The sequence below is a fragment of the Aythya marila genome (assembly GCF_965140915.1).
Source record: "Aythya marila genome assembly, chromosome: 3".
Lineage (NCBI taxonomy): Eukaryota > Metazoa > Chordata > Aves > Anseriformes > Anatidae > Aythya > Aythya marila.
In genome coordinates this window covers 7,932,985-7,956,133 of record NC_139044.1, presented here as the reverse complement: position 1 = coordinate 7,956,133, position 23,149 = coordinate 7,932,985, and the positions used below count along the sequence as shown (strand labels likewise).

The window sequence follows — 23,149 nt, the reverse complement described above, 5'->3', positions numbered from 1 at the left end:
GGGTGGAGGAGGGCTCTGACAACGGGGAGCGGCCGTGAGGGAAGGAGGGAGGCGCAGGGAGGCGCAGCCCGGCCAGGGGGGACAAAATCCTCGGCGCAGGGCGGCGCTGCCCGGCGCAGGCTGCCCGCGGGAGCTGCGGCTGCCCCATCGCTGGCAGCGCCCGAGGCCAGGCTGGACGGGGCGGGGGGCGGCCCGGCGGGAGCTGCCCCTGCCACGGCCGGGCCCGGAGCCGGGCGGGCTCTGAGACCCCGCCAGGCGGAGCCGTGAGAGACCCAGGGAGGCTCCAGCCCCGCGCCTACAACTCCCGGCGTGCCGCGCTGCCGGAAGTGCCGCCATCTTGCCGGCGCCCGTTGCCTAGCAACCATGGCGGGGCGGCGGGCGCGGAGCCCTCTGCAGCGGGTGCAGCGGCGGAGCCGGCACCTGCGGGACCAGGTAACGGGAACGGCAATGGGACCGGGAACGGGACCGGGACCGGGAACGGGACCGGGGCACCCCCTCACGGCGCCTCTCGTGTGTTGCAGGTGGAGGCGCTGCGGGCCGAGAGCGCGGCGGCGAGCGGCGGGCAGCGGCAGGCCCTGAGGCAGAGGTGAGGCCGCGCCGCCTGCGGGGTTCAACGCGGGCACCTCAGGGGTGGCCTCGGCCGTGCCCCTGCACTCAGCCGTCGTGGCTGTGCTTAGTATATGTTGATTATTTATTTATTTTTCCTATGGATTTGCCTCATACTTTTGTGAAGTAACGTTTTTGAGCAGTGCTCAGTCGCAAGCAGTTGCGTAGCTTAACTGCGTTATGGAAAGAGCCCTCTCCTGGTTGCCCAGAGCAAAGCCCCTCTCCTTTCCCCCTCACCTTTGCATCAGAAGGAGCAGCTGGCTCCCTCCGTGCCTTTTCGTTTTTCTCGTGATTGTACGGATTTCTGCCCCTTTTCACTCAGCTGCCCCCCAGGATGCTTTCCAGTCTTCAGAGGTCGAGGTAGTTTAAGTGGGAGCTTGCACATCACAGGTAATAAGCAGTTAAGCTGTCTCATCCCTTAGCTCTTCTGGAATTCTTGTGTGAGCGTTTGACTGTCATCAAGAACTTGCCAGAGCCAGGTGATGATCTTGTTTTGTCCCTCTGTTCCAGATCTTTTACTGATGCTTCTTCCTTTTGACATTTGTTAAAACACTTCCTCTAAGGAATCACTAAATTCTTGGCTTATGAAGTGCCATTTGGGCTTGTATTAATATTTGTAAAGCTGTGTGTGCATACAGCAGTGGGAAGGTGTGGGTATCTAAATTTACAAGTTTTGGTGATTTAGCATGAGTTAGGTGTCCTGTCTACCAGAGTTTTAAGAAAACACCATCTGTCTGTCTTGCTTTCAACGCAGATACATGCAGCTGCAAAAATTGGTCGATGAAAATACGGATGCTCTTCATAATTTGAAAAAAGTAGGTATAGAGAGAAGTTTGTTAATGATTTTCTCCAAAGTGCATTGCAGTGAATGTTTAGAGACCACAAACCTCTTTCAGCTTTAGATGCCTCAGGACAAAAGCAGTGCCTGGCACTGCGTAACCTCTAATCAGGATCTGTGAGATCCATTTATATTATTTAAAAACGTATTTTCACTGCTTTACTATGTACATTAAAATCTTTATCAACCCACTATATTCTAAAACGTTTCTCAAAGCAATGAGTTATGTTGGGAGTGGAGAATATAGATTTTAAACTTAACATGAAATTGCATCTCATCAAAGGCAAGAAAGATGTCGGTAAACAGGGAGTGACAGCACCCCTGGAAGTTGAAGACTTACAATACATGTCTGGAAAATCTTCGTAGGAGAACTTGACCTTTCATCACTTGAGCCATTTGTTGTATTCTTTCTCAGGCTGATGAGCCTGCGCCAGTGGGGAATTATACTCAGAGGAAAGAAGAAGAGGAAAAGCTACTGCTAAAGCTGTCTCAACAGCTGTGGAAACTTGGTCATGTCTTGGATCAGGATAACGCAGCTACAAACGACACAGTGTAAGTAGTCCAAATGGACAAATACAATCTGCACTTTAATGGAATTGTACATGCGGGGCTGGAAAGGACCCTGAAAAATTGTAGCCTTATCCCTTCTATTACCTTAACATTTAGTTTAAAAAACAAAACAACAATAACAACAGAAAAAAACAGCTTCTGAAGGGTCAGCTCTTCTGGGGCTTTTTTTCCTGAAAAAAGGGAGTCGCTGGAATTTTCTGAGGGTGCTGGTTAATGATAATGTAGCTGTTGAGAGGAGAGGGTGTGCTGTGGTCTGTATGCGTGGGGATGAAATACCACTGAGAGCTTTTTCAGATAAGGCCAGAAAGCAAAACACAGGAATGAAGATTCTGTATCTGGGTAACATCCTTGCAGAGAAGCCTACATTGCAAGGTTTCTACAGCAATATCAGGAAGGTCTGGTAAAATGAAAAGAAAACAAAAAAAAGTTTGACGTATTTTGGGTAGGAAGGACGGATATCAAAAAGATCCTCAAACAGTAGACGAAGACAAAGAAGAGGATGAGAGTGATGATGACGATGCAGAAAGTAGTGAGGAAGAAGACAGTGAAGAAACAGATGATGAGGATAAACTGTTGGATGATCCCAGTGTTAAAGAATGTATTGCAGTTGGAAACTTTAATGCACAGCAAGAGGGTGATCTCACGTTTAAGGTAAATATGTTTCTACAAAAGTTTATTGCCATGTTGCTACTGCAGATCATTCTGTATTAAGCAATAACAATAATTAAATATTACGCTTCTGGGATTCAGTCAGTTCTTAGCAGGATTCTGGGGAAAATGGCTTTCCCTAGTGTACATTTGGCGTACTGGAGTCCAGCGTCCTCTTGTCCTCTTCTGTAGCAGCAGAGTCTGTAGCTGTGGTCTCTGTGACCTGTATTACAGGGAAAATTGGAATTGTTATTCAAATTGCTCCTGGCGTCATTTTGAAATATTTGGTTGTCTTTTGTCTCCATCTCTCCTCACGGCAAAGAAAGGTGAAGTCCTGGTTATACACGATAAGAAGGCGGATGGCTGGTGGCTAGCTGAAAACTCAAAAGGCGAGAGAGGCCTTGTGCCTAAAACCTATCTTGCGGTTAGTGTGCTGCAAACTTCTTCCATTCGGGTCTCACCTCTGTTATTGTATGTATGTTAATGATAATATCGCTGCATGAAACTTACCATAACGCTTAGATGGGCACACACAGCAGCTTTTAGCCAGTAGTTTGCAAATAACGCCATGTTTGTATGCATGTGTACGCAGATAGCTATCACAAGCAGTGTTTTGATGCCATATGGAGATGTGACAGAAGTGATTTTTGCAGAGAGGTTTCCTGAGTATGGAAGTTATAGACTTTTGCTGCTAACTGTCAGCTCTGAAGGTTCCAAGCAGCTACAGAGCCATGCATGCTTTTCACGATTCATATGAAATGCCAGTTGGAGTATTTTATAATTTGACATTAATTAATTAACCTTTAAATGTGGGTACATAGTTTGGCTCAATTGAGTCCTGTTGGTCTGAGCTTGTCACTGTGGAACAGGGCTTTTCAGAACAGAGAGTATGTTGGGTAGAGAACTTTTTACTTCACAATGTCAATGTGTTTCTCTTTCTAAAGAATCTGCTTTGCAGAAGCATTCTCTTGCTTAGTGTTCTCCTGTAGGTATGCTCCAATCTCCTGCTGTGGCTGTAGAACTGAGACCAGTGATGTGCAGTTACAATACTCTGGAGTGATAGGTCATGACAGACAGAAAATCTTCTCTTCTAAACTATGTACACGTGCTGTAGTTGGAGAAAACATTTTTAAGAACAGAACTGTGAAGAAAATGAGCCCTTGCCCTTTCTGAATCTGAATTACAGGTCCATAATGAAGATGGAGAAAGCCAAGATGAAAGTGATGAACACATAGAAGTGGTGGATGAAACAGCAGATGGAACTGAAATTAAAAAAAGGTAAGTGGAATATGCAAAAGCAAGTAAGTGTAAAATTGTTCATCCTGCTCTTCCTTAGATATGTCAATACATCTCCTGCAGAAAACACACCTGACAGATGTATTTGGTTCTTTGTAACTGCTTCTTTCTTTTCAGTGCAGCAACCACTTGATTTATTTATTTTTTCTGTAGATTCTACAAATTTTAATTTTTCATCACACTTTTACTTTAGTAGGTTTGTTTTTGACTTTTGCTTTGGGATTGTTTATATATCTATGTATTTATTTATTTTCCTCAAAATCAAAATATGACTAGGTCATGTATTGAGTCATATTTCAGCTTATGAGACACACTAGTAGCTGGAAGCCTATTGTTATTATTATCTCAGATGTACTGATTAAGCTACTGGTATTTGAAGGCAAATCTGTATTCAATATTTAAACTTTTGTCCACACAAGAATATTATAAAAGAAGAACATTATTTTTCTTCCAGAACAGATTCTCACTGGAGTGCTGTGAGAAAAGCTATCACAGAGGTAGGTGTATCTCTTAGATAGCAATTTCATCTACCATAACGTTAATTAATTTGTAGACAAGATTTGTCTTTTACTAAGCAAAATGTATCATAGTACAGACCAATGTTTTTGATTAAGATCTCTAGTTTGTTTTTGGTAGCAAAAAATGGTAAGGTTCCCTACTGCTTTAGAAATAGGCTGCAGCCCAGTCTGTGTGTCTGAATGAAGATGCAGCTGAGGTGGCTTTTGTTGTTTTGCCGTAGTTGTGCTACATTTCTTTTTCAAGGGTGTGATTTTCTTTGTTAACTGGCTACTCTGCTGCTGTGCTGAAATGGAAGGGGGGATTAAACAAAAGTGATCTGTCTGGGGTCATACGCAAAACAAAGTTGAAGTAATTCCTGGTGTCGTGCCAAGCTAACTTCATATTAGAAGAGGTGATGGATGCCTTGGGTCCTGATATTGTTTGTGTGAGAGCTGTAAATTAGGACTGAATTAGCTGTTAAATAGTAGGAACGTTAATATCCAATTTTGTTTATTAACAGAATGATACAGTAGAGGTATTGGCAACTATGGGAGCAGTTCCTGCAGGTTTCCGTCTCTCTACACTTTTCCAGCTCTTAGAAGGAGGTAAGGTTTTCTCATAGCGATTGCAGGGCAGAATTTGCAAGTGTCCTTGGAGAGTTTCTTATTCCAGTAACTAGCCTGTTGGACTAAAATCAGTATTGCTTTATGGTAATTGGTACAAGGTATACATAATCTGTACAGAGTATATATTTGACCAGTCAGATAATGTAGAAAAAGTTTGTTGTTGTTGTTGTTTTTCTTTTCTTTTCTTTTTCCTTCATCAAATAAGTTTTAATTTATCTGAGTGAAATCATGGTCCCATGAAGGCAATGACAAATTTCCTGATGATCTCAACGTTTTTCCTGTTTGGAAGACTATTCCCAGTGACAGATACAGATTTTTTCTTTTACAGACTTCCTCCCTTTTTCTCAGAGATATTCTGTGAAGAGAATTCCAATGATACTACACATCTCATGTTTTCTTCATCTTTTAATTTCAAACTGTCTCCAGTCAGTAGCTCTTTTTGTTAATTAAATTGCAGTGCTGAAATACTACAGAACACTTTTGCAAATAGTTTTGCCCATTTTAGAGGGTACTTGTAGTAGATACCTCCAGAGTTTTGTTAGGACCAGTCAAATATTCAAATGAACCTTAGAATTTTGTGTATCTTTCATTTTGTGGCAATAAAGATCTAAAAAAAAAAAAAACTTTTAAGATTTTTCTTTGTTTTTAAATTTAATGTATTGTAGGTAATCAATTTAGAGCAAGTTACTTCTTACAGCCTGAACTTACTCCATCCCAACTGGCTTTCAAAGACTTGGTGTGGGACTCTGAAAAAAATACTGTAAGTATTACTAGGGAGAAAGCTATGAAGCTTTTGGTTCAAGAGAAATGACAGCATCTGTAGATGTGAATCACTGGCAACCTTTAAAAAATGTTTCATATTGGTGGGTAAATACTGCTGTGAAACAGATGATAGATTTCTTCAATGTCTATCTAGACTCCTTAGGAAGTTAGATGTTACTACAACCTGCTCTCTGATAAGCAAAAAAAAAATAAAAGCAAAAACCAACCAAACAACCAAAAAAAAAAAAAAAACCAACATCAATACAAGGTGCTATGTTGGGTATTTCTTGAGTCATGTTTCATCTTAAGCTTGTGGTTCCTTCCTTGTTTGGGATAAAACAAATCTGCGTGAGGAAGTAGTCTGAATTCTTAAACCATGAACTTCTACTAGTCACAGTGAAACCTCCAGTTTCATTTTTCTTCTTTCATTTTGTTTAATGAGTATGTCTTGATTTACACAATTTTTAGAACACCTATTTATAAATTACTGTTGGAAAAGCAGCTCAAAAATGTGATTGCCACCAAGACTTGAAATACCCGGGGAAGAACTCCATGACAGCATTCCTTTCTGATAGGACATTTCACCTGTCACTGAATTATTTGTAGCACTCTCCTTAGGAGAGGTGTAAAGGTTTATGAAGGAATGTTCCCGCTGCTGCTAATACTGCATGAGCTTTGTGGGTCAAAGAATCCAGTCCAGCAAGCACTACAGTCTTCTCAGTAAATAAACAAAAAATGATAACCACAAGCAGGAGGAACCTCTAGATTTAATCCTTCATCTGTTTTCTGTGTTTCAGATCCAGCCTAGACCAACTCGAGTATCCCTGATTGTGACTTTATGTAGCTGCAAAATGATTCCTCTCCCAGCAGGCAGCATACAGGTTCTCAGTAGACATGTCCGACTCTGTCTGTTTGATGGCAATCGGGTGAGTAGCTGTTTGATGACCAAAAAAGGTCTCGATAAGGTGTACATGATGCTCTGGTCCCGCCAGCAGCCAACTCCTCCAGTTGTTTCGGAGACATACCAAGGCGCTTAACTGACTTGCCAGTTAGTCTGGCTTGATCTGTACAGTCGCACACTGAAGTACATACTCTCCCCCTCACCAGCAGCAGTCACCACATACATAAGGTCTCTGCAGCACATGGCCTTCCTCTGTTTGCTGGCACTTAGACCTCCATACACATGCATGCAGAATAGAAAGCCCGTTCATGCAGAAAAGAGTTAGAAACGGAGTTTGATGAGAAGACAGGACAAACTGCACCGATCAAGTGCAGGGCATGGCCAGACATGCATACCAGCCAGCTCACAAACACACCCTTTTATCCCCTTATCCCTCTATTTTCCCACCCTTCGTGCTCCACAAACCACCCTGATCCCTCCCTCTTTCTGCCTTTGGTTCCTCCCATGAGCATCCCCTATTAAGTCATGTGCAGTCCCCAAACGTTCTTGCCTGTGTGCTGCAGTCTCAGCCATAAGCAGCAACCCTTCTTGGTCTGTCAGGCAATCCAGCACCGCTCCTGGTGACTCATCTTCAGGAGCATCACACCCAGCTCCCCGCCCCAACCCCTCCCAGGGCTGTCTGGGGCTCCATTTCTCTGCATCCATAATTTCGGTTCCCCCACCTGCCATTGTGTCTCTTTGCCCTTCGTGTTTGTGGAGGTGAGCCTTGTCTGGGCTCACTTCTACTCTGTGATGGCCCTGGGAGTAGCTGGGTCAGGGTCACATGTGGATTTCCCCACTTGCCATTGTTCCTCTATGCCTTTCTGTGAGTGTAGAGCAGTTTTTTGTAAATAATCTAATGCTGACTGTCTGGTAGTTTTCCTTCTGCCGAATGCTCTTGGAGGCAAAGGGACTGATACTGGTACATAGGAAGCAGGAATGGTTGGAAAGTGCTGCTGCTGATTCCACCTTCTGCTGTACTCTTTTAAACTGAAACTGTCTGATAAATTTGAAAAGTAAGTGTGCTTTTATCTGTGCTGTATGTGGACTGTTGGATTAATCTTAGATAATACTACAGTTTCTTAAAGCTGTGTAGATATGCACTAAAACTTGTCAGCATTTTTCCCCACTGTCATGTTTTAGGTACTGAGTAACATTCATACAGTGAGAGCCACATGGCAACCTAAAAATCCCCAAATGTGGACCTTTTCTCCAAGGGTAGGTATCTCACTACGGAAGTAATATAGCCACTAACTATTTATGGTGTCTATTTACAGCTTCTTATTTAACCATCTGTTACTTCTGATATTCTTGTTGAAACAATATGTGTTGCAACCAAAATAAACAGGCAGAAAATAAAAAAGAGCACATGCCTTGTCCCATGTTTCAGGTATTGTGCAGAACCATGTTCACAGCACTACTGTTATCATGTTTTACCCAAGTTGTTGCTGTGTTCTCACAGAGAATTAATTGCTTTTGACTTCTAAAGTTCTCTAATATCTTGTCATTACAGAAAATGTAGCTTGGTAACATAGGTGTGGTTTGTGACAAGACAAAGAATAAACAGAACAATGGTTTCAAATGGAACTGGTTCTCTACTTCTCATTTTCTCTCATGTGTAGTGGGATCATGTCTGAGTTCTTATCTAAATGTGTTCAATTGCATTTAGAAATCAGAGGGTTTTTGTTTTATTATGTACATTCATTGTTTTTTTCCCCCCTCTGTATTAGGTAACAGGCATTTTACCCAGCTTGCTGGATGGTGACTGTTTTGTCAGGTCTAATTCTCCATCTTCAGACATTGGTTTCTTATTTGAACTTGGCATCACTTATATTCGCAATGTAAGTGTATACAGTTACAGAATAAATCATTCCCAGCACATTTCTAAAGTGAATCAGCTGTCCAGTGTTCAGTTGTAAGCTGCAGTATCTCAGCTGTGAATTTTGAGATCCAAGTGGAAATTTAGCTTTTTTTTTTTTTTTTTTTTAGCTTATTCCATGATTGTCTTCATTTTGGCATCTGGGAGTGAAGAGAGAGATGTTGGTTTGGGCAACTTTTAGTTCCAGTCAATATTTAATGAACAAAAGACTTCCTGACTGGTGCATAGAAATGTAGCTTTTCCTACACTGAAATAATTTCTGCTAGTCTGCTGAAGATTTCATGTAATGTGATTAGAAGATCCCAATTCTCTGTTCACACTTATGTTTTGTTTGTTTTTTCTCTATCTGCTGTGATTCATTTCACACTACCGTGCTATGTAGTTTGGAAATTAAAAAGTTAACTGTTTAAATATCTTTGCACACTGTTGATAGAGATGCATCCTTCTATCCAACCAGGATATGCTTCTTAAAGTACAATTGTTGGTGATACAATAGATGGTAAACACTTTTCCCTGTAAGAACTATGTTAATAAAAAGAGAGACAAGAAACACTAGTATTTGGAGGAAACAGTGGCTTTTTGGAAGAACTCTTGTTCTGAAAGACCTTAGCTGCTTTGCCTGTAGGATTGATTGAAGTCTTGATGCTTTTTTCATTACTGTCACCATCTTGCTCAGATAAGGTTTGGCAGTCAAGTAAATCAAGGGAAAGATGGAAAATGGGGTAATGACATTTGTTAGCAAACAGGGTATTAAATGGTGGGAAGAACTTGGGAAAATTCTGAAAAACAGAATTCTGAAAAGTTAGAGAACTTACCGAAGGGTCTTGCTGTATTTTCTCTTTCATTAATAACTGTAGGAACCTGGGGCAGAAGCCTCCCTGTGGCAATGTGGAGGGGAAGAAGACATGCTGATAGCATAGTAGGAATGCAGAATTGTTGCAAAAGGGGATAAGTAGAGTTTGAATCTGTAGGGAACTGGACTGTGCAAGTCCTGGCAATGAACTACGTGCTGGTGAGTGACGCTTCACAGAGACCTAATCAGATGTAATGGCCCTCCACATGCTAATTCAAGTAGTCAGGACGTCAGGTTGTCAGCTTCTGTTTAGAGATTAAGGCTGCATGAAGGCTGGAGTATGTGCAAGTTCCTACCTGTTATTTATGGGTTTATGGTTTATGGGTTTGGGTTTTATTCCTGCTTCATCCATCAGATCACTTAAAAAGAAAGTAACTGTTTCTGCCCTCACTTTTTTCAAGCTGAGATCCTGGAAGATGCAGTGGTATCCTTGGGATCATGCAGCAGACCTGGGACATATCTGGAAATGGATGGGTTGGCACACAGGGTCAGCTCCATTTCTCAGTGCCTGGGAATAAAGCTTTCTAATGTTTGATATACGTATGTTTATCTTAAATGTGGTATAGTCAGTGTTTGCTTACCATGAATTTGGGGCTTTTATCATTTTTATGGGATTGTTCTAAGTATTTGTGATCAGTTACTCATTGTGGTTTAGCTGCTCAGGTTTACCTTCCTCTTTTTATTTTCTAGTCAACAGGTGAACGAGGAGAGCTAAGCTGTGGCTGGGCATTTCAGAAGCTTTTTACTTCTGATGGAATGCCTGTTCCTTCCAAGTAAGTTTATTATGTGTTTGTTCCCCACACACACACAGTATTTATGTATGTATATAGATACATTTTAAGCTATGAGTAAAGTTTGTGTTTAGTATGGGCATGTATTGATATGGACAGGTGTGATCCAGTCTAATATGCAGGTTGTACTGGGTCTTCCAGTGCGAATGTTGATCCCACTTCCACACCCAATGTGTGCTCTCTACACACTCTCTATTCAAAAATGTGCTCCCTGGACTCAACATTTGGGTTTGAAATGTTGCAAGTTAGCCTGTGTTTAAAAATATTCTTCAGTGGACTCTAAAAACTATAGAAAAGTCTAAATAGCTCCCCTTTTGTATGAAAACACCTGTATTATATGAAATAAAAATGTTTAAAAAAATTGAAGGTGATAACATCATTTTTAATTCTACTCTAGCGAGTGAAACTGCATGGTTACTTCAACAGTGACTTCCTTTTGACAGAACTGGGCTTACATTATTCTTCAGCATTGAAAATATTAATGGTACTTTAGCCATGATTCCTCAAAAACAGTTCAGTGAAGCAGCTGCTAAATTTCATACAAGAAAAATGTTGGAATCACGTGGAAAGGAATCGTTGCTAATTTCTTTTCAAATAATTGTCCAGTTTCCCCAACATAATACAAGCTTCCAATTTATCATTAGAGGTTTGGCTACTTAGTATTTAGGTATAGTCATTTCACATAAAATACTAGCCAAAGTCTCAAGCACTGTGTCATGTTTTTATTTGAGATAGCAGGTTTCTCACTTTCTCAGAGAGCAGTCGTGTTGTTATAATGTATCCTTGTGTTGTTTTATTCTAACCATGCTGCTCTTTCCTCACAGGATGTATGAGCTGCCATTAAATGGTGGTACTCCCTATGAGAGAGGCGTAGAGGTAGACCCTTCAATATCAAGAAGAGGTTTGTTTTTTCCTAAACATTTCATAAATAAAATGATGCGTGCGACACCTAATTCACAAAATGCAGAGCTCAGACAGGGCTCTTATTAGCATGCAGTCAGCACAGCCTGGTGTTGTTTGGTGCTCTTGATTTGCATGAGAGAGAGTTGATTGTTAGGGCTGCTTGGATTTAGAACTGTCTCTTGGTGCTAATGTTTCTGTAATTTACGGTGTTTGCAAGTTGAGGATTATTTCTTATAAATGTATTCAGGTGTTTCTTTAATTGCACTGAACACTTCTGGTCTGTGGAGTGATGCTACAAGATTCAGCAGTAATATTGGTCTAGAGTTCCATAGCAAGGGCAAGGTGTTTCTGTCCCTGTCCCACAGCACCTGGCATGGCAGGGGGCAGGGATTACAGGTGATGCTCTGAAATACAGCAGGGAATTGAGCCAGATGGAAAGAGCTCACCAAAAACAGAACCAGCTTGCCTGAAGAGGTGACAGTTAAAGAGAGGAGTTTGAGCAAGGAAGTGGAGAGCAAGTGGGACTCCTTAGTCCCAGGTAGCTTCAGTTAGATCAAATGTTGATATAGGTGGAAAATAAAGAAAAAAAATCAGGCATTCAATTCCTCCTGAGTTTTTAGACAATCCTTAAACCATTACAGTTTCAGAAAAAAAACAAACATATTTTACCGTATTTAAATGTTCGTTCTTGTAATACAATTATTAACGTTCTTTCAAAATGACTAATTTCATCCTGGGTGTTTATTTCTTAAGCAGGCAGTGGTGTTCTTCAACAGCTTATAACACTCAAGAAGCAGCCTGTGCTTCTAGTAAAACTGAGGTCATTAAGCACGCAGTCAAAAGACATCCTGAAGTAAGTATATTTATGTGCTGCTGTAAAATCAAAACACAATTCAGCCTAGAATGATCCCAGAGATCTGAAATGTTCCCCTTCCCTGGAATACCAGCTATAGAAAATGTGAGGGTTGTGTCAGCTGCATATTACATTTGATCTCTGTTTGAGGCTTAGAACTATTCTGTTGAAAACAAGCAAAAAGCTTTAAACTAGATAAAATTAAAAATTGCAACAGCAGGAGTCTGGCTGCATCAATGCGTGCCCTCAAAAGTTAATAGATTCATGGAGACACCAGTATGAGCTAATACAGGTGTCCCCACAAACCTGTCATCATTCTCAAGTTTTGGAGAACAGTGCTTTACTGGAGCAGTTTTGAATAAAAATCTCAGCTGCATTGTTTTTATTTTTCCCAATAGTTTGCTACCAGAAACATTAATTGGCAGTATGTGCTACATCCATCTCTTGATATTTTATCGACAAATACTTGGTGATGCACTCCTGAAAGACAGAATAAACATGCAGAGTGCAGGTAAGAATTGCTGGTGTTGTAGGGATGAGCTCAGTAGTAAGATCAGTCTCTCAAAGAGAATTGCTCTTTCCAGAATCTTCCTTTTGTAGGATTAAGCAGGGGTCTGCAGGAGCAACTCTCGCTGATATGGGGTACTCTTCAGGTGTTGTTACCTGCTAGTGCTGGGGTTGACCACCCTGTCCTGCACGGTTGGGAAGTCACACTCCCTCTGTAGAGGATTTCAGCGTTTTAAGCTCTCAGTCTGCAGGTGCTGTGGGAGCAAATTGAAAGCTGTTGTCCCTGTTAGTAAAAGAAAACAGTCTCTTGCTGTAAATACCCCACTCGGTGTGTTTGCCTTTCAAACTAGTAATATTTCAACTCACACCTCATGCGCTGCCTTACTTGGCATCAGTTCACACAGCAGGCTGCAGAAACCACAAGAATAGTTTTATTTTCTGTCAAGTATAAATGAAGTGTCTTCAGTGAAATGCGCGTTCCCCACAAAAAGCCCAAGTGGACAGGCAAAGACAATTTATTTTTGTCTTAATAAATAAAGAAAAGGTAAAGGGATTGTTTAGAAGAGAAATGTTTCCTTCTCATCACCTATGCAATGAGAGATTGGACATGCTCGCAGGTTTACTCACTCGTTTCTAGTGAATGTTTGCTCTTGTGTGTTATAGGAAGGATTAGGCAGATGTTTCTGTCACTGAGGTGAAGTCATCCTCTTTTATTCTTTTTATTTATTAATTTACTTGTTGGCTGATGCAGTAGGAAGAGAGAAGTGTAAAAGCTCTGCTTTTAGAACTTTATCTTGCTCTTATTTTGGAAGTTGTCATTCCTTTCATATTTTTCCTTCAGCAGAATTGTAATAGTTTATAGTCTTTATTTTAAAATCACACTTGAAATACAGGGATATTACATTTCTTAGCTGTACTACAGATGAATTTATATTTATACTGCAAAATATTTTTTTTGTGCTTTCTCTGTCTCTTCTCCAGACTGAGTTATGCATGTGTGCTTGCTAAGCTTTTTAACCTACAATCAGTACAATACTATACTTAGGCAACCGAAGTTTTAGGTTGGATGTTAGGAGGAACTTCTTTACCAAAAAGGTTGTTAGGCATTGGAACGGGCTGCCCAGGGAAGTGGTTGAGTCACCATCCCTGGAGGTCTTTAAAAGACATTTAGATGTAGAGCTTAGGGATATGGTTTAGTGGAGGACTGGTTAGTGTTAGGTCAGAGGTTGGACTCGATGATCTTGAGGTCTCTTCCAGCCTAGACAATTCTGTGATTCTGTGAAGTAAAGGTTCATCTTTCAAAGATGCTCAGAACTTAACTCTCTTCCTGTTTTACCTGAACTTTAATATACACCCTGAATATTCAATATCTTAGTCAGACCCTTTAATGAATTTATGCTGTATTTATTAAACTCATCACAGAGAAACAGAAAATGATGGTGTTTCAAGGTCAGTTGAGATCCTCTATAGTTATTTGATCTTTATAACATAGGACACTAAATCAGGCTGGTGACCTCCCTTGGAAATAAATTGCTTCCGTTTGGGCTGTCTTGGTATGAAATGTTCTAAAGGCTTTACATTTCAAAGATTGTTATGGTAGCAATTTTCTGTGATGTAACAAATGAAAATTGCTGCTCCTATTTAAAAACTTTTAAAACGCTTTAAAAATAGGCAACTTAAAATGCCTGCCCTGTTCTGAAAAAGTGATTGTTATCCACTTATCTCAGGATCACACACAACACAAGCCAGATTAAGGTAGAATGAACATGTGTTTATTCATAACATCCAAACCAGGCACCGCAATTTCAAATGTTTATAAAAAAGACAGGTGCAGCAACAAGGAAACCTTAATCTCTCCTTGGGTTAAATCAGTAAGGGTTCTTCCTTGCTGGCTTCTCCTAATAAACCAGCACTTGTTTTTTTGGTGCATCTCTTCTCTCTCTGGTTAACTGTGTCTCAGCTGTTCAGAGTTTGCTGTAGAAAGCTCTTGTCAGAGAATGAGGTTGCTAGAGAGCTCATCTACCTCCTCTGCTGCGCTGGGGCACTGACAGCAAATTTTCCCTTTGAAATATTCAGGGAGGGGATTGTTTCTAGGCAGAGATGGTCTTCTGCCTTGGAACCATCCTGTTTCTTCCTTAGCCTTAAATGTGTTTGTTCTCTGTTCCAGATTTAATCTGTAATCCTATTTTAGCAACATTCCCTCAGCTCATGGATCAGCCAGACCTGATGGACGCACTGCGGGTATGTTACCTACAATTACAGCCCACGTATCTGCATTTCCAGGTGGTTTGCAAAATTTGAGCTTTTTTATTTACCCCGTGAAAAGATAAATGGAAAAGCCAAGCAGCAGAAAAGCTATACTAATTTCAAGTACACAAAGATCTCTTGTGCCTTAGCCCCTCCAAATTGCAAGAGACTGCTTGAGCACATTCAAAAGGGAGCCCATGGACTAGGTGCCTGAATGTTTGTCTGCTCCTAGGGCAGTGCTGCTTTCCAGACAGGTAGAAGCTGACTTGGGTCCGACCAGCAGCTGCAGAACTGTGCTCACTTATGTACCTGGCAATCCCTTTCAGGCAGACAACAGCATCTGATTTATTTCTGCCCAAAGGATACTGCTGTTGAAACTTCTCAGCCTTTGGGGTTGTGCTGTATTTTCCCATGCTTGTAGAGTGGAAGGAATCAACTTTGGCTGTGATTGATTTTTCTGTAAAGTAGATCCCTTGGTTTTGTTTAAATGGCTCTAATTGAAAATCATTAAGTCCTTGTATTTGTAAAATTTAGTGGAATGGCTGTTTGCTTAAATTAACTAAACTAGCACCAGGGAAGAATGGGGAATATAAGGAAAGCAGGACTGCCAGAGAGGCTTAAACTCCTCTGGAGATGCAGTAAGAGATTTCTGCAGGTAACAGTGGAACCTCTCTAGATCTCTGCAACCTCAGTCAGATTTTATATATTATATATTTTTTATTTTGTTTCAGAGCGCTTGGGCAGATAGAGAAAGAAATCTGAAGAGATCAGAAAAGGTAACAAATTAGTGCTCTTTCTTGGATCTAACTCAAGCTAGAAGTTTTATTTCAGCATTACTGCTAGTTAACTTTTCCTCTCACCATAGATTTAGAAAACGTAGATACGCTAAATAAACAATTCTTACTATATTTACAACAGCAAACTAGGAGGACTATGAAATTAACTTGCAACGTTTATTCTCAGTGTCTCTATACGGTTGTTAATGGGGATGTTGTGGTAGGTTCACATCCCAATGTGGCTCTCTCTCACGATGTGCTTGCAACACTGGGCTGGTGAAAACTTGCCACTGGTACAAAAGGGGCTGCGTTTGTCTGCAAAACAGTCTTTCCTCCTCCAACCTCTGATCTGCATCCAGTCCTTTTCCAAATTCCGCAGTCTCCTGATGTCAGTAGTCTCCCATTTTGGCATGTAGACAGCTGCAGACGAACTCAACAGGCCATGTTACCAGGCTTAGCTGTGTCTTGTGCCATCTCCTGTCCTCCCTACAGAGAGAAGCTATAGATAACTGAACAAGCAAGGTGTCAATCCCAGGCACTTTGCTTCTTGGGAGCAACATAAGGTTATTTCATTCGTCGCGTGTGCTACTGAACAGATAGATATGCAAAGAGATCTCTCCATTCATGCAAACAAAACAAACCGCCATTGAATCAGAGCAGCTTTTTCAAGACCATTCATCCAAAATGTAAGCTGATCTGCTCAGAGAATTAATAACTCCTCAGTATCCCAGAACCATCCAGTTTTACCTGATTTGTCATGTGCCACTCCCATGGCAGGATTGCTGCCTGACACGACAGCTAATTCTTGCTCCTTCTTGCATGCTTTTATGACACTCAGCTGCTAAATCCTTTGCTGAGATGTGAATTGTTCATCTTCCCAGGGGTAGCAAAGAGGTGCCGATGCTAGTCATATTGCTGGCATTCCTGGCAGAGCTTCAGTGGTCAGTGAGTTTTCCAGGAGGCTGTGCTGTGTTTGTCTTTCTTGCACAGAAGGGTGTCTTCTGGTGTGTTTGGAAAAGGGGGCATACAAATCTTGCCTGTTTGAAGTGGGCAGGATCTTTCAGTACTTGCTAATTGACCAGGCTGACTCTTAGACCCTAGGTTTTGCAAACAGGCCTTTACATGTCAAAGTATAATTCTCTCCACACATAGAATGTTCTCTCAAAATGTGAAATAACAGCACCTGCAGAATGGCTGTGCCTCCTGTGTGCTGTGAGAAGCATAGATAGGAGAGCATAGGACCAATTGAATTAATATTAAAATATTAAATGCTTAGATATTAATAAAAGAGTGGTGTTAACTCTTTTTATTTAGATTTTCTGGTGTGATGTTTCCTCTGTTCACCCAACCTAAATTAACCGTCTTTTACAAGGGCACAGGTAGGGCCAAGAGCAAATTTGATCGTTCAGGCTGCTTCAGCATAGGTCACCAGGGCGGAGGGGGAGGAGGGTTGTAGTAAATTGAGAAGAAATTTATCTTTAAGATATATTTTTTAATGTATCAGACTAGAGAGTAATGCTGCTGCAAGCAGATTGCAGTGAGAGATTTTATCTGAAAATCAGGCAGGAGGATGGCGAGGGGAATCTTGTGCCCTGTGAAGCTCATGATGCGTTTGGGTGGCTCATTCAGACTTTCTCTGCAGAAAAGCAGAGAAACCTCGGGGGTGGGTGTGAAAGCTGTTGTGACTGGCAGGATAAGCATCACAAGTGTCCTCTGCTGCAGATGTGGCAGCATCTGCAGGTTTGGCTGCATATCACTGCTTTTTGTTGCTGGGAAGAGTAGGTGGGTAGGAGAGCAGATCTGCTGATCTGTGGTTTATGCAGTGTAGTTCTGGTGCTGAGTTTGAGGTCCATGTTTAAGGTCAGATCTCCTGCTGTTAACCCGCGAACTGAGTGGTTTGGGTTTGTTCTTCCTTTGTAGAATACTCCTTCAGAAGTGCTTGACACTGCTGCACATTTTCATGGAAATGCTTTCAAATATTTTCTTTTTCACAGAGAGATCGAGAATTTCTGAAGTCTCTGTTTGTCCTGGTGTACCACGACTCTGTCTTCCCTCTCCTCCAGTCCACTTTCCTCCCCAGCTACAAGTGGGCCGAGGAGGAATCTGAAGCCTCTCGCTGGAGGGTGATCGCTGACTTCTTGAGAAAGAGCCGAGAGAACGATGGTGCACTCCAGTCCCTGCTGTCATCCGAAAATACCCACAAAGCCTTTGATATCTCAGAGCTGGCCTATGATTTCTTAGGAGAAACGAGGAAAAACAATCCTGTAGCATGAATGGATTATGGGGGTAACAATATAGATGAATTCATACCAAAGGAAAATTGTGTACTATCTGGGTTTTAAGAGATATTTTAGCGCATTTAACAGTAACATTTTGAGACTGTCTAGTATTATTTTGTTGTTTCAACTGATGAAAATTGTATTTTATATTTTCCCCTTTGCCATCTCAGATGAGGCTATAGTTGTCTGTCGGTACGTGTACCTGTGGTAGCCACGGTTGCTTTGTGCTGACGCCTAGCAAATGCTGAGGCAGCACGTTGCTCCTCTCCTGTAGCTGCCAATAATTTCCAGTGTTGTTTTGATCAGGATGAACAAAAGACCCTGTTAAAGCACCCAAGTGGACTGGTACAGGCAAGGGAAACAGCAACGATCCTTAAGAATGCTGCTGAACAAGGTCAAGAAAAAAGTCACCTCTTGTCCAATCAGCGGGCTGCGGGGTTGCTCTTTATTTAGCACGTTTTACTGTTTTCCGTTCTCACTCAGGAAAAGGTTGGGTTATTCACAGGAATGTGCTTGACCCCACCTAGTACAAATAAAAGGTGGTGAGAATTCAGGGAATGCTGCGTTTCCTATATGCATGACTATAGCATAGGTTAGCTCACTGTGTGCAGGCTGGTGAGCTGCAGGGTATGTCTCATCAGGATGTTCAAGGTTTCTTTTTCCTGAGCAGTTTGTAACCAGGGTCCTTACTGAGTGCTGCTCACTCCTGGCACAGAGTCCTTAATCTGATTTCTCTTTGTGCTGGAGAGCCTGGATGTCTGGCTGCTTTGTCTGTGGTGATGGGTGCGTTGCCACGGTGCCTGATGTGAGGTGGGCAGCACCAAGTCAAAGTGAGTTTAAATCCAAAGCAGTCACTAGTTTTGTGTGGTGTGAAGTGCTTTAAAACAAGGCCCTTCAAAGATTGCAGCATGCTGTGTGGAGCCCAAGGCCAGCCCTCACTGGCAGCTTTTGTAAACTGGAGCCTTCAGAAATCCTGCGAAGAGCAACCCCCTGGCCTACGATGTGAGCCCATGAGAAACATCATGGGTTTGTTTTTCTTCTGTCTTGTTCAGGAGCCTGGCAGAGAGGCCAAATTCCTAGGGCATAACTTGGCTGTTCTAACAGACGTGTGCTATCTTACTGGGATCTCCCTCCTCTTGCTGCAGAGTTGCCTGAGTTAGCGGGGTCTTTCTGTCCACTCTAGCACAGGAGGCAGAGAGACCACTTTCAGCTTTTTATTCCTCCAGTTATTTCCTAGACTTCTTGAGTGGGTGAGGCAGAAAGAATACTGTGTTCATTGAATCCAAAGCACATCTGCCAGGAGGTGGAAATTAAAGCTGGCCTGGTTGCTGTCCTTCTGACCTTTCTGGACACTTAAGAGCAGATGGACAAACTGTTCCGTCTTTTGCTGGTGCATTGAGTTGTCTGTAAGAAATGTTTGCCAAGGCTGTGGCAGGCTGTAAGTGTTCGAGGGCTAGATGCATCCCATGGGTGTGGGGGATTCTTACGTGAACAAGTAGCAGAAACCTGAGCAAAAAGGGGAGGAGACAAGAGCGGAAACAAAAATATTTCACACTTGAACAAGTGCCAAGGACAAAATTGGATTGCAGGAAACTTCTGCACTGGTGTGGTGTGGGATTTTTTTCTTCTCCCATTAAAGACGATGAACTAACAGTGTGCTACTGCCGGTGGTGGTGCTGGCCAGGCTGTGAGCCCATCCTGTGGCTGTGTTGGCAGCAGGGTGTGTTACAAGAGAACCGGGGGGTTGCTGAGGACTCCTTCAGCTGGAGGAAGCAGTGTGGTGCCAGCCTGGGCTGGTCTCTGCGATTACGTCCCTGCGGGTGTGCCGGTTAAAACCCCGCCGGGGAGCGGCGCGGCGCAGACACATGCGAGCTGAGCGGAGTGGCCTCAGCTGAGGAGCGATGGCATCATCGTGTCCCCCCACGGCCACCACGCAGCCCACCGTGCCCTCCGGACCAGCCATCTTCAAAACCGTTCCCTATGCCTTCATCCTACCGGAGATAGTGAGTACGCCGAGCCTTGCTGTGCTGTCACACCCAGCTCTGGGGAGTCCTGGGCTTAGAAATCTGGGGGGAGCCCTCAGGAGGATCCTGAAAAGAGCCTTAATGAGAAATAACTTAATTTCTAGTAGCTTATACTGGCCACGCAGAGCTGGTCTTTGTGGTTAAATTGTTCTTGGGACAGCTTGAGGACCAGATAAGCTGCAGCACCACATGGAGCTCGTGCAGGGGGCTGCCAGCTGCCATAGGGCTAGGCAGGGCTGAAGAGCCTGCCCTGGGAACGGAAGCAGCTCTACTTAGCAAAGAGAAAATGGAAATTGCTTAAAATGAAGGGAGTTTTGCTTATTGTATTTAGATTTTACAAGAAGCCAACCTGCCCGGAAACTGTAAAATTCCATACATTTTTGCACTGCGTCTGAGTCCAGAGGGCAGGCGGTGCGAGTGGTTGCAATAGCTGCTCCTGTACTTTGACATACGGCGCGGTAGCTGGTAGCTGCGGCCCCGGTGCGGGCAGCACACACCACCCACACCTCGTGGGCACAGTCAGTGCAAAGCAGGAGTTTTATCCACCAGAGCTGGCGTGGCATAGGGCAGAGGGAGTAGAGGCAGATAGCCCTGTGAGCTGTTTCTGCATAGTAAATACTTGAGGTGGATCCAGAGCAAGCGACTCACTCTGGGCTGGTATGTGAAGCTGGGAGATGACTTCCTCGTGCTGTGATTTCAGGCAGGTTATTAATGTGCGGGCAGGGCTGGGCTGACATTGGTGGTTCACATTTCCGAGATAAACGCACGCTTTCTGGCGTCTTTGCCAAAGCCCTCAGGGTGCGGTTTTTCCTTGTGTTGAACGCAGCAGCAGTTCTTTCCGTTTTGCAATAAAAGTTTTGAGGCATTTCCCAAGAGTATTCAGGAAAAACTTGTGCCAGCTGGCGGTGCTGCTGCCAGCCCAAGGATGCCCTGCATAGCAGCCGCACTGCCCACAGATGAAGGGCTTCCTGGGGCCAGCCTGGGAGGGAAGGAGGGAGGCGAGGCGGGATGCAGGGAGGAGAAGGGACTTTTCCCATCGCATGCTCACGGAAGGTGCCTTTGCTTGTCCCTGGCAGCTCTGCGGGACCTGGGTCTGGATTCTTGTTGCTGCTACCTCGGTCTCTCTCCCACTGCAGCAGGGATGGGTGATGTACGTGTCCATCACATCCTGCCTCATCTCCCTGCTGCTCCTCCTCAGTTACATCTTCGGCTTTCACAGAAACAGCAACAACTGGAAAGTGCTGGTAAGGATGGGCTCAGAAAGGGGCAGGTGGTGTGGGCAGCAGCAGCTGGTACCAGCAGCTGGCGAGGGGTTGGCCAGCCCATTGCAAGCGAATGTCCTTTTCCTCCTTTCCTCCCTGGGGACACGGCCAGGCCTTTACTGGAAACGCCTGGAGGAGGTTTTGCTGTGCCATTGCTATGTATGGCTCGTGGCCCCTTTTCAATGGCAGGGTGAAAGGGAAGAGATCAGGATGTGATAGAAGCTGTTCCCACGATGTGATAGAAGCTGTTCCCACCTTCATCCCCGTGAACACGGGCCTGGGGCTGGGCCCTGTGCTTCCCCCTGGGAAATGGTGTCCCTCAGGTGCCACCAGGAGGTTTGGTGTGCTGCAGAGTGCCCAGGTGTGCCTGTCCCCTTTGTGCTCTCCTGTGCGCAGAGGATGGACGGTGACATCTCCTGGCCTCGGGGCAGGAGAGAGACAAACAAGGCCGAGCAGTTTTTGATCCGCAGCACTCCCTTGTTTTGCAGGATAGTTTGTACCATGGAGCCACAGCCATTCTGTACATGAGTGCTGCTGTCTTGCAAGCCAACGCAACAATCGCGTCTGAGTTTGAAAACGGGTTCCCGCTCTACTACTACCAGCTCAACTGTGCAGCATCGGTGAGTCAGTCTCGAAGAACCCGGGCGGGCCTAAGCACCTGCAGCTCCCCTGGGAGAAGCAGGAGCAAACACTGCGGCTGTGGCAGAGGCGCTCCAACCCACGCCCATCCAGCCCAGCAGTGTCAGATGGTGGTTAGAGCTTCGGCTGCTTTTCTCCATCATGTGCTGGCACAGGCTTCTTGGGGGTTCAGCAGCTCAGGACAGCTTTGCACAGCTGCCTCCTCTGGGAAATTTGGGGGCTTTGCCCCCCTTTTTTGGAAAAGAGTTGGAAACTTTTTTTTGGAAAAGTTTGGAAAGAGCTGTAGGCTTGGAGATTTCCTAAGGTCGAGAGCACTGTGAGATGATGGAGTTACACCCTGCGGGGAGCCCTGCTGACCCCAGCTTTTGCCCTTTCTCTTCTGCAGTTCTTTGCCTTCATCACGACCTTCCTGTACATCCTCCACGCTTTCAGCATCTACTACCAGTGAGCACGGCAGAGGCAGCGTCAGCTTCCCTGTTGCAGAATCAGGCTTTCCCAGAGCGAGTGTGCAGCAGCTGGCTTCCGCGTAGGCGTGCCAGCACCTCCACCAACCTCAGCGAGATGCGGGTGCTTTTCCACTTATTGAAGGCAGGATTTTTGTACACTGGTGTTGTGTCGTTGTGGTTGTGGGGGGCATTTCATATCAGGGTCTGTGGGTTACACGAGGGGAGACCACACGTGGGCTCTAAGCCAGCCCCCCAGGCACTGACCCTGCTGAGCCCAGGGAAGAAGCCAGGCAGTGCCCAGGGTGAACAGCCCCTGCCATTGCCTCGTGCTGCCCTCTGGGGCCTCCCCTTGCCCCAGCCCTGGGCTCCTGCCCCAGCCAGTCAGCCCCTTCCTTCTTGTGGCACCCTCTGCAACAGCCACCCAGAGTGCCCAGAGCCAGCTTTCCAGGCTACGAAATCAAGTAAAAGGAAAGCAAAAGGCTTGGGAAGTCTCTTCATTTTCGGCCACTTTTGTCCTGCTCTCCTGAGATGCTGGACCAGTGGCACTGCCCTTGCGATAAAACTGCTCCTGTTCACCCTGCGCCACTGCCCCACTGGCAGCTGTCACCCAGCCGCGCCGCTTCCAGCGGAGCAGGGCGGGAGCAGATGCAGCTCTAGGCACCTAGTCAGCCTTTGGAAACAAAGAAAATCTCATTTTCTGTCTTCCTGCAGGCTCAAAGGTCACAGGCAGGGTGCCACAATATGTGGGAAATGAGCGTTCTTTACAAGCTCCTGAGTGTAGAGGGCACCCGGTGCACCAGGTGAAGGTAATTGCTGGTGTACCTTGACACAAGCTGGGAGCGCAGTGCGTAGCCGGGGAGCTGCTCCCCACGCTGCCCTGGGCGTGCTCCAGTGGCCCTTGCACAG

The 23,149-nt window shown here is 44.2% G+C and overlaps 2 protein-coding genes across 4 annotated transcripts; both read left to right on the top strand.

Annotated features, from left to right (window-relative positions):
• Positions 1-49: 49 nt before the first annotated feature.
• NPHP1 (nephrocystin 1) lies at positions 50-17,866 on the top strand (the record flags this gene model as incomplete). Of its 3 annotated transcripts, none has more annotated exons than XM_082757044.1 (20): positions 50-432; positions 522-586; positions 1,361-1,421; positions 1,860-1,996; positions 2,461-2,665; positions 2,985-3,086; positions 3,849-3,940; positions 4,413-4,455; positions 4,977-5,061; positions 5,748-5,842; positions 6,642-6,770; positions 7,928-8,002; positions 8,515-8,625; positions 10,207-10,289; positions 11,132-11,208; positions 11,967-12,063; positions 12,462-12,574; positions 14,738-14,811; positions 15,549-15,593; positions 17,588-17,866. In XM_082757044.1, exons 1-20 carry the CDS (start codon positions 364-366, stop codon positions 17,864-17,866), a joined length of 2,037 nt encoding a protein of 678 aa, XP_082613170.1. In that variant the 5' UTR covers positions 50-363. The 3 variants fall into 3 exon arrangements, with proteins under 3 accessions (XP_082613170.1, XP_082613169.1, XP_082613171.1); XM_082757043.1 differs by having other exon boundaries at positions 11,964-12,063; XM_082757045.1 differs by lacking the exon at positions 7,928-8,002 and having other exon boundaries at positions 11,964-12,063.
• A 1,873-nt stretch (positions 17,867-19,739) lies between these two features.
• MALL (mal, T cell differentiation protein like) lies at positions 19,740-23,007 on the top strand. The gene is made up of 4 exons (XM_082757046.1): positions 19,740-19,875; positions 20,973-21,140; positions 21,647-21,778; positions 22,183-23,007. The coding sequence occupies exons 1-4, from the start codon at positions 19,774-19,776 to the stop codon at positions 22,243-22,245; spliced, it is 465 nt and encodes a 154-aa protein (XP_082613172.1). The 5' UTR covers positions 19,740-19,773; the 3' UTR covers positions 22,246-23,007.
• The last annotated feature ends 142 nt before the right edge of the window (positions 23,008-23,149 follow it).

Excerpts from the sequence above, each read along its gene's own strand:
- MALL (XM_082757046.1), top strand. The coding sequence starts at position 19,774 with ATGGCATCATCGTGTCCCCCCACGGCCACCACGCAGCCCACCGTGCCC. Across the intron at positions 21,141-21,646 it reads GCAACAACTGGAAAGTGCTG|GATAGTTTGTACCATGGAGC; the intron begins GTAAGGATGGGC and ends CTTGTTTTGCAG. Across the intron at positions 21,779-22,182 it reads AGCTCAACTGTGCAGCATCG|TTCTTTGCCTTCATCACGAC; the intron begins GTGAGTCAGTCT and ends TCTCTTCTGCAG.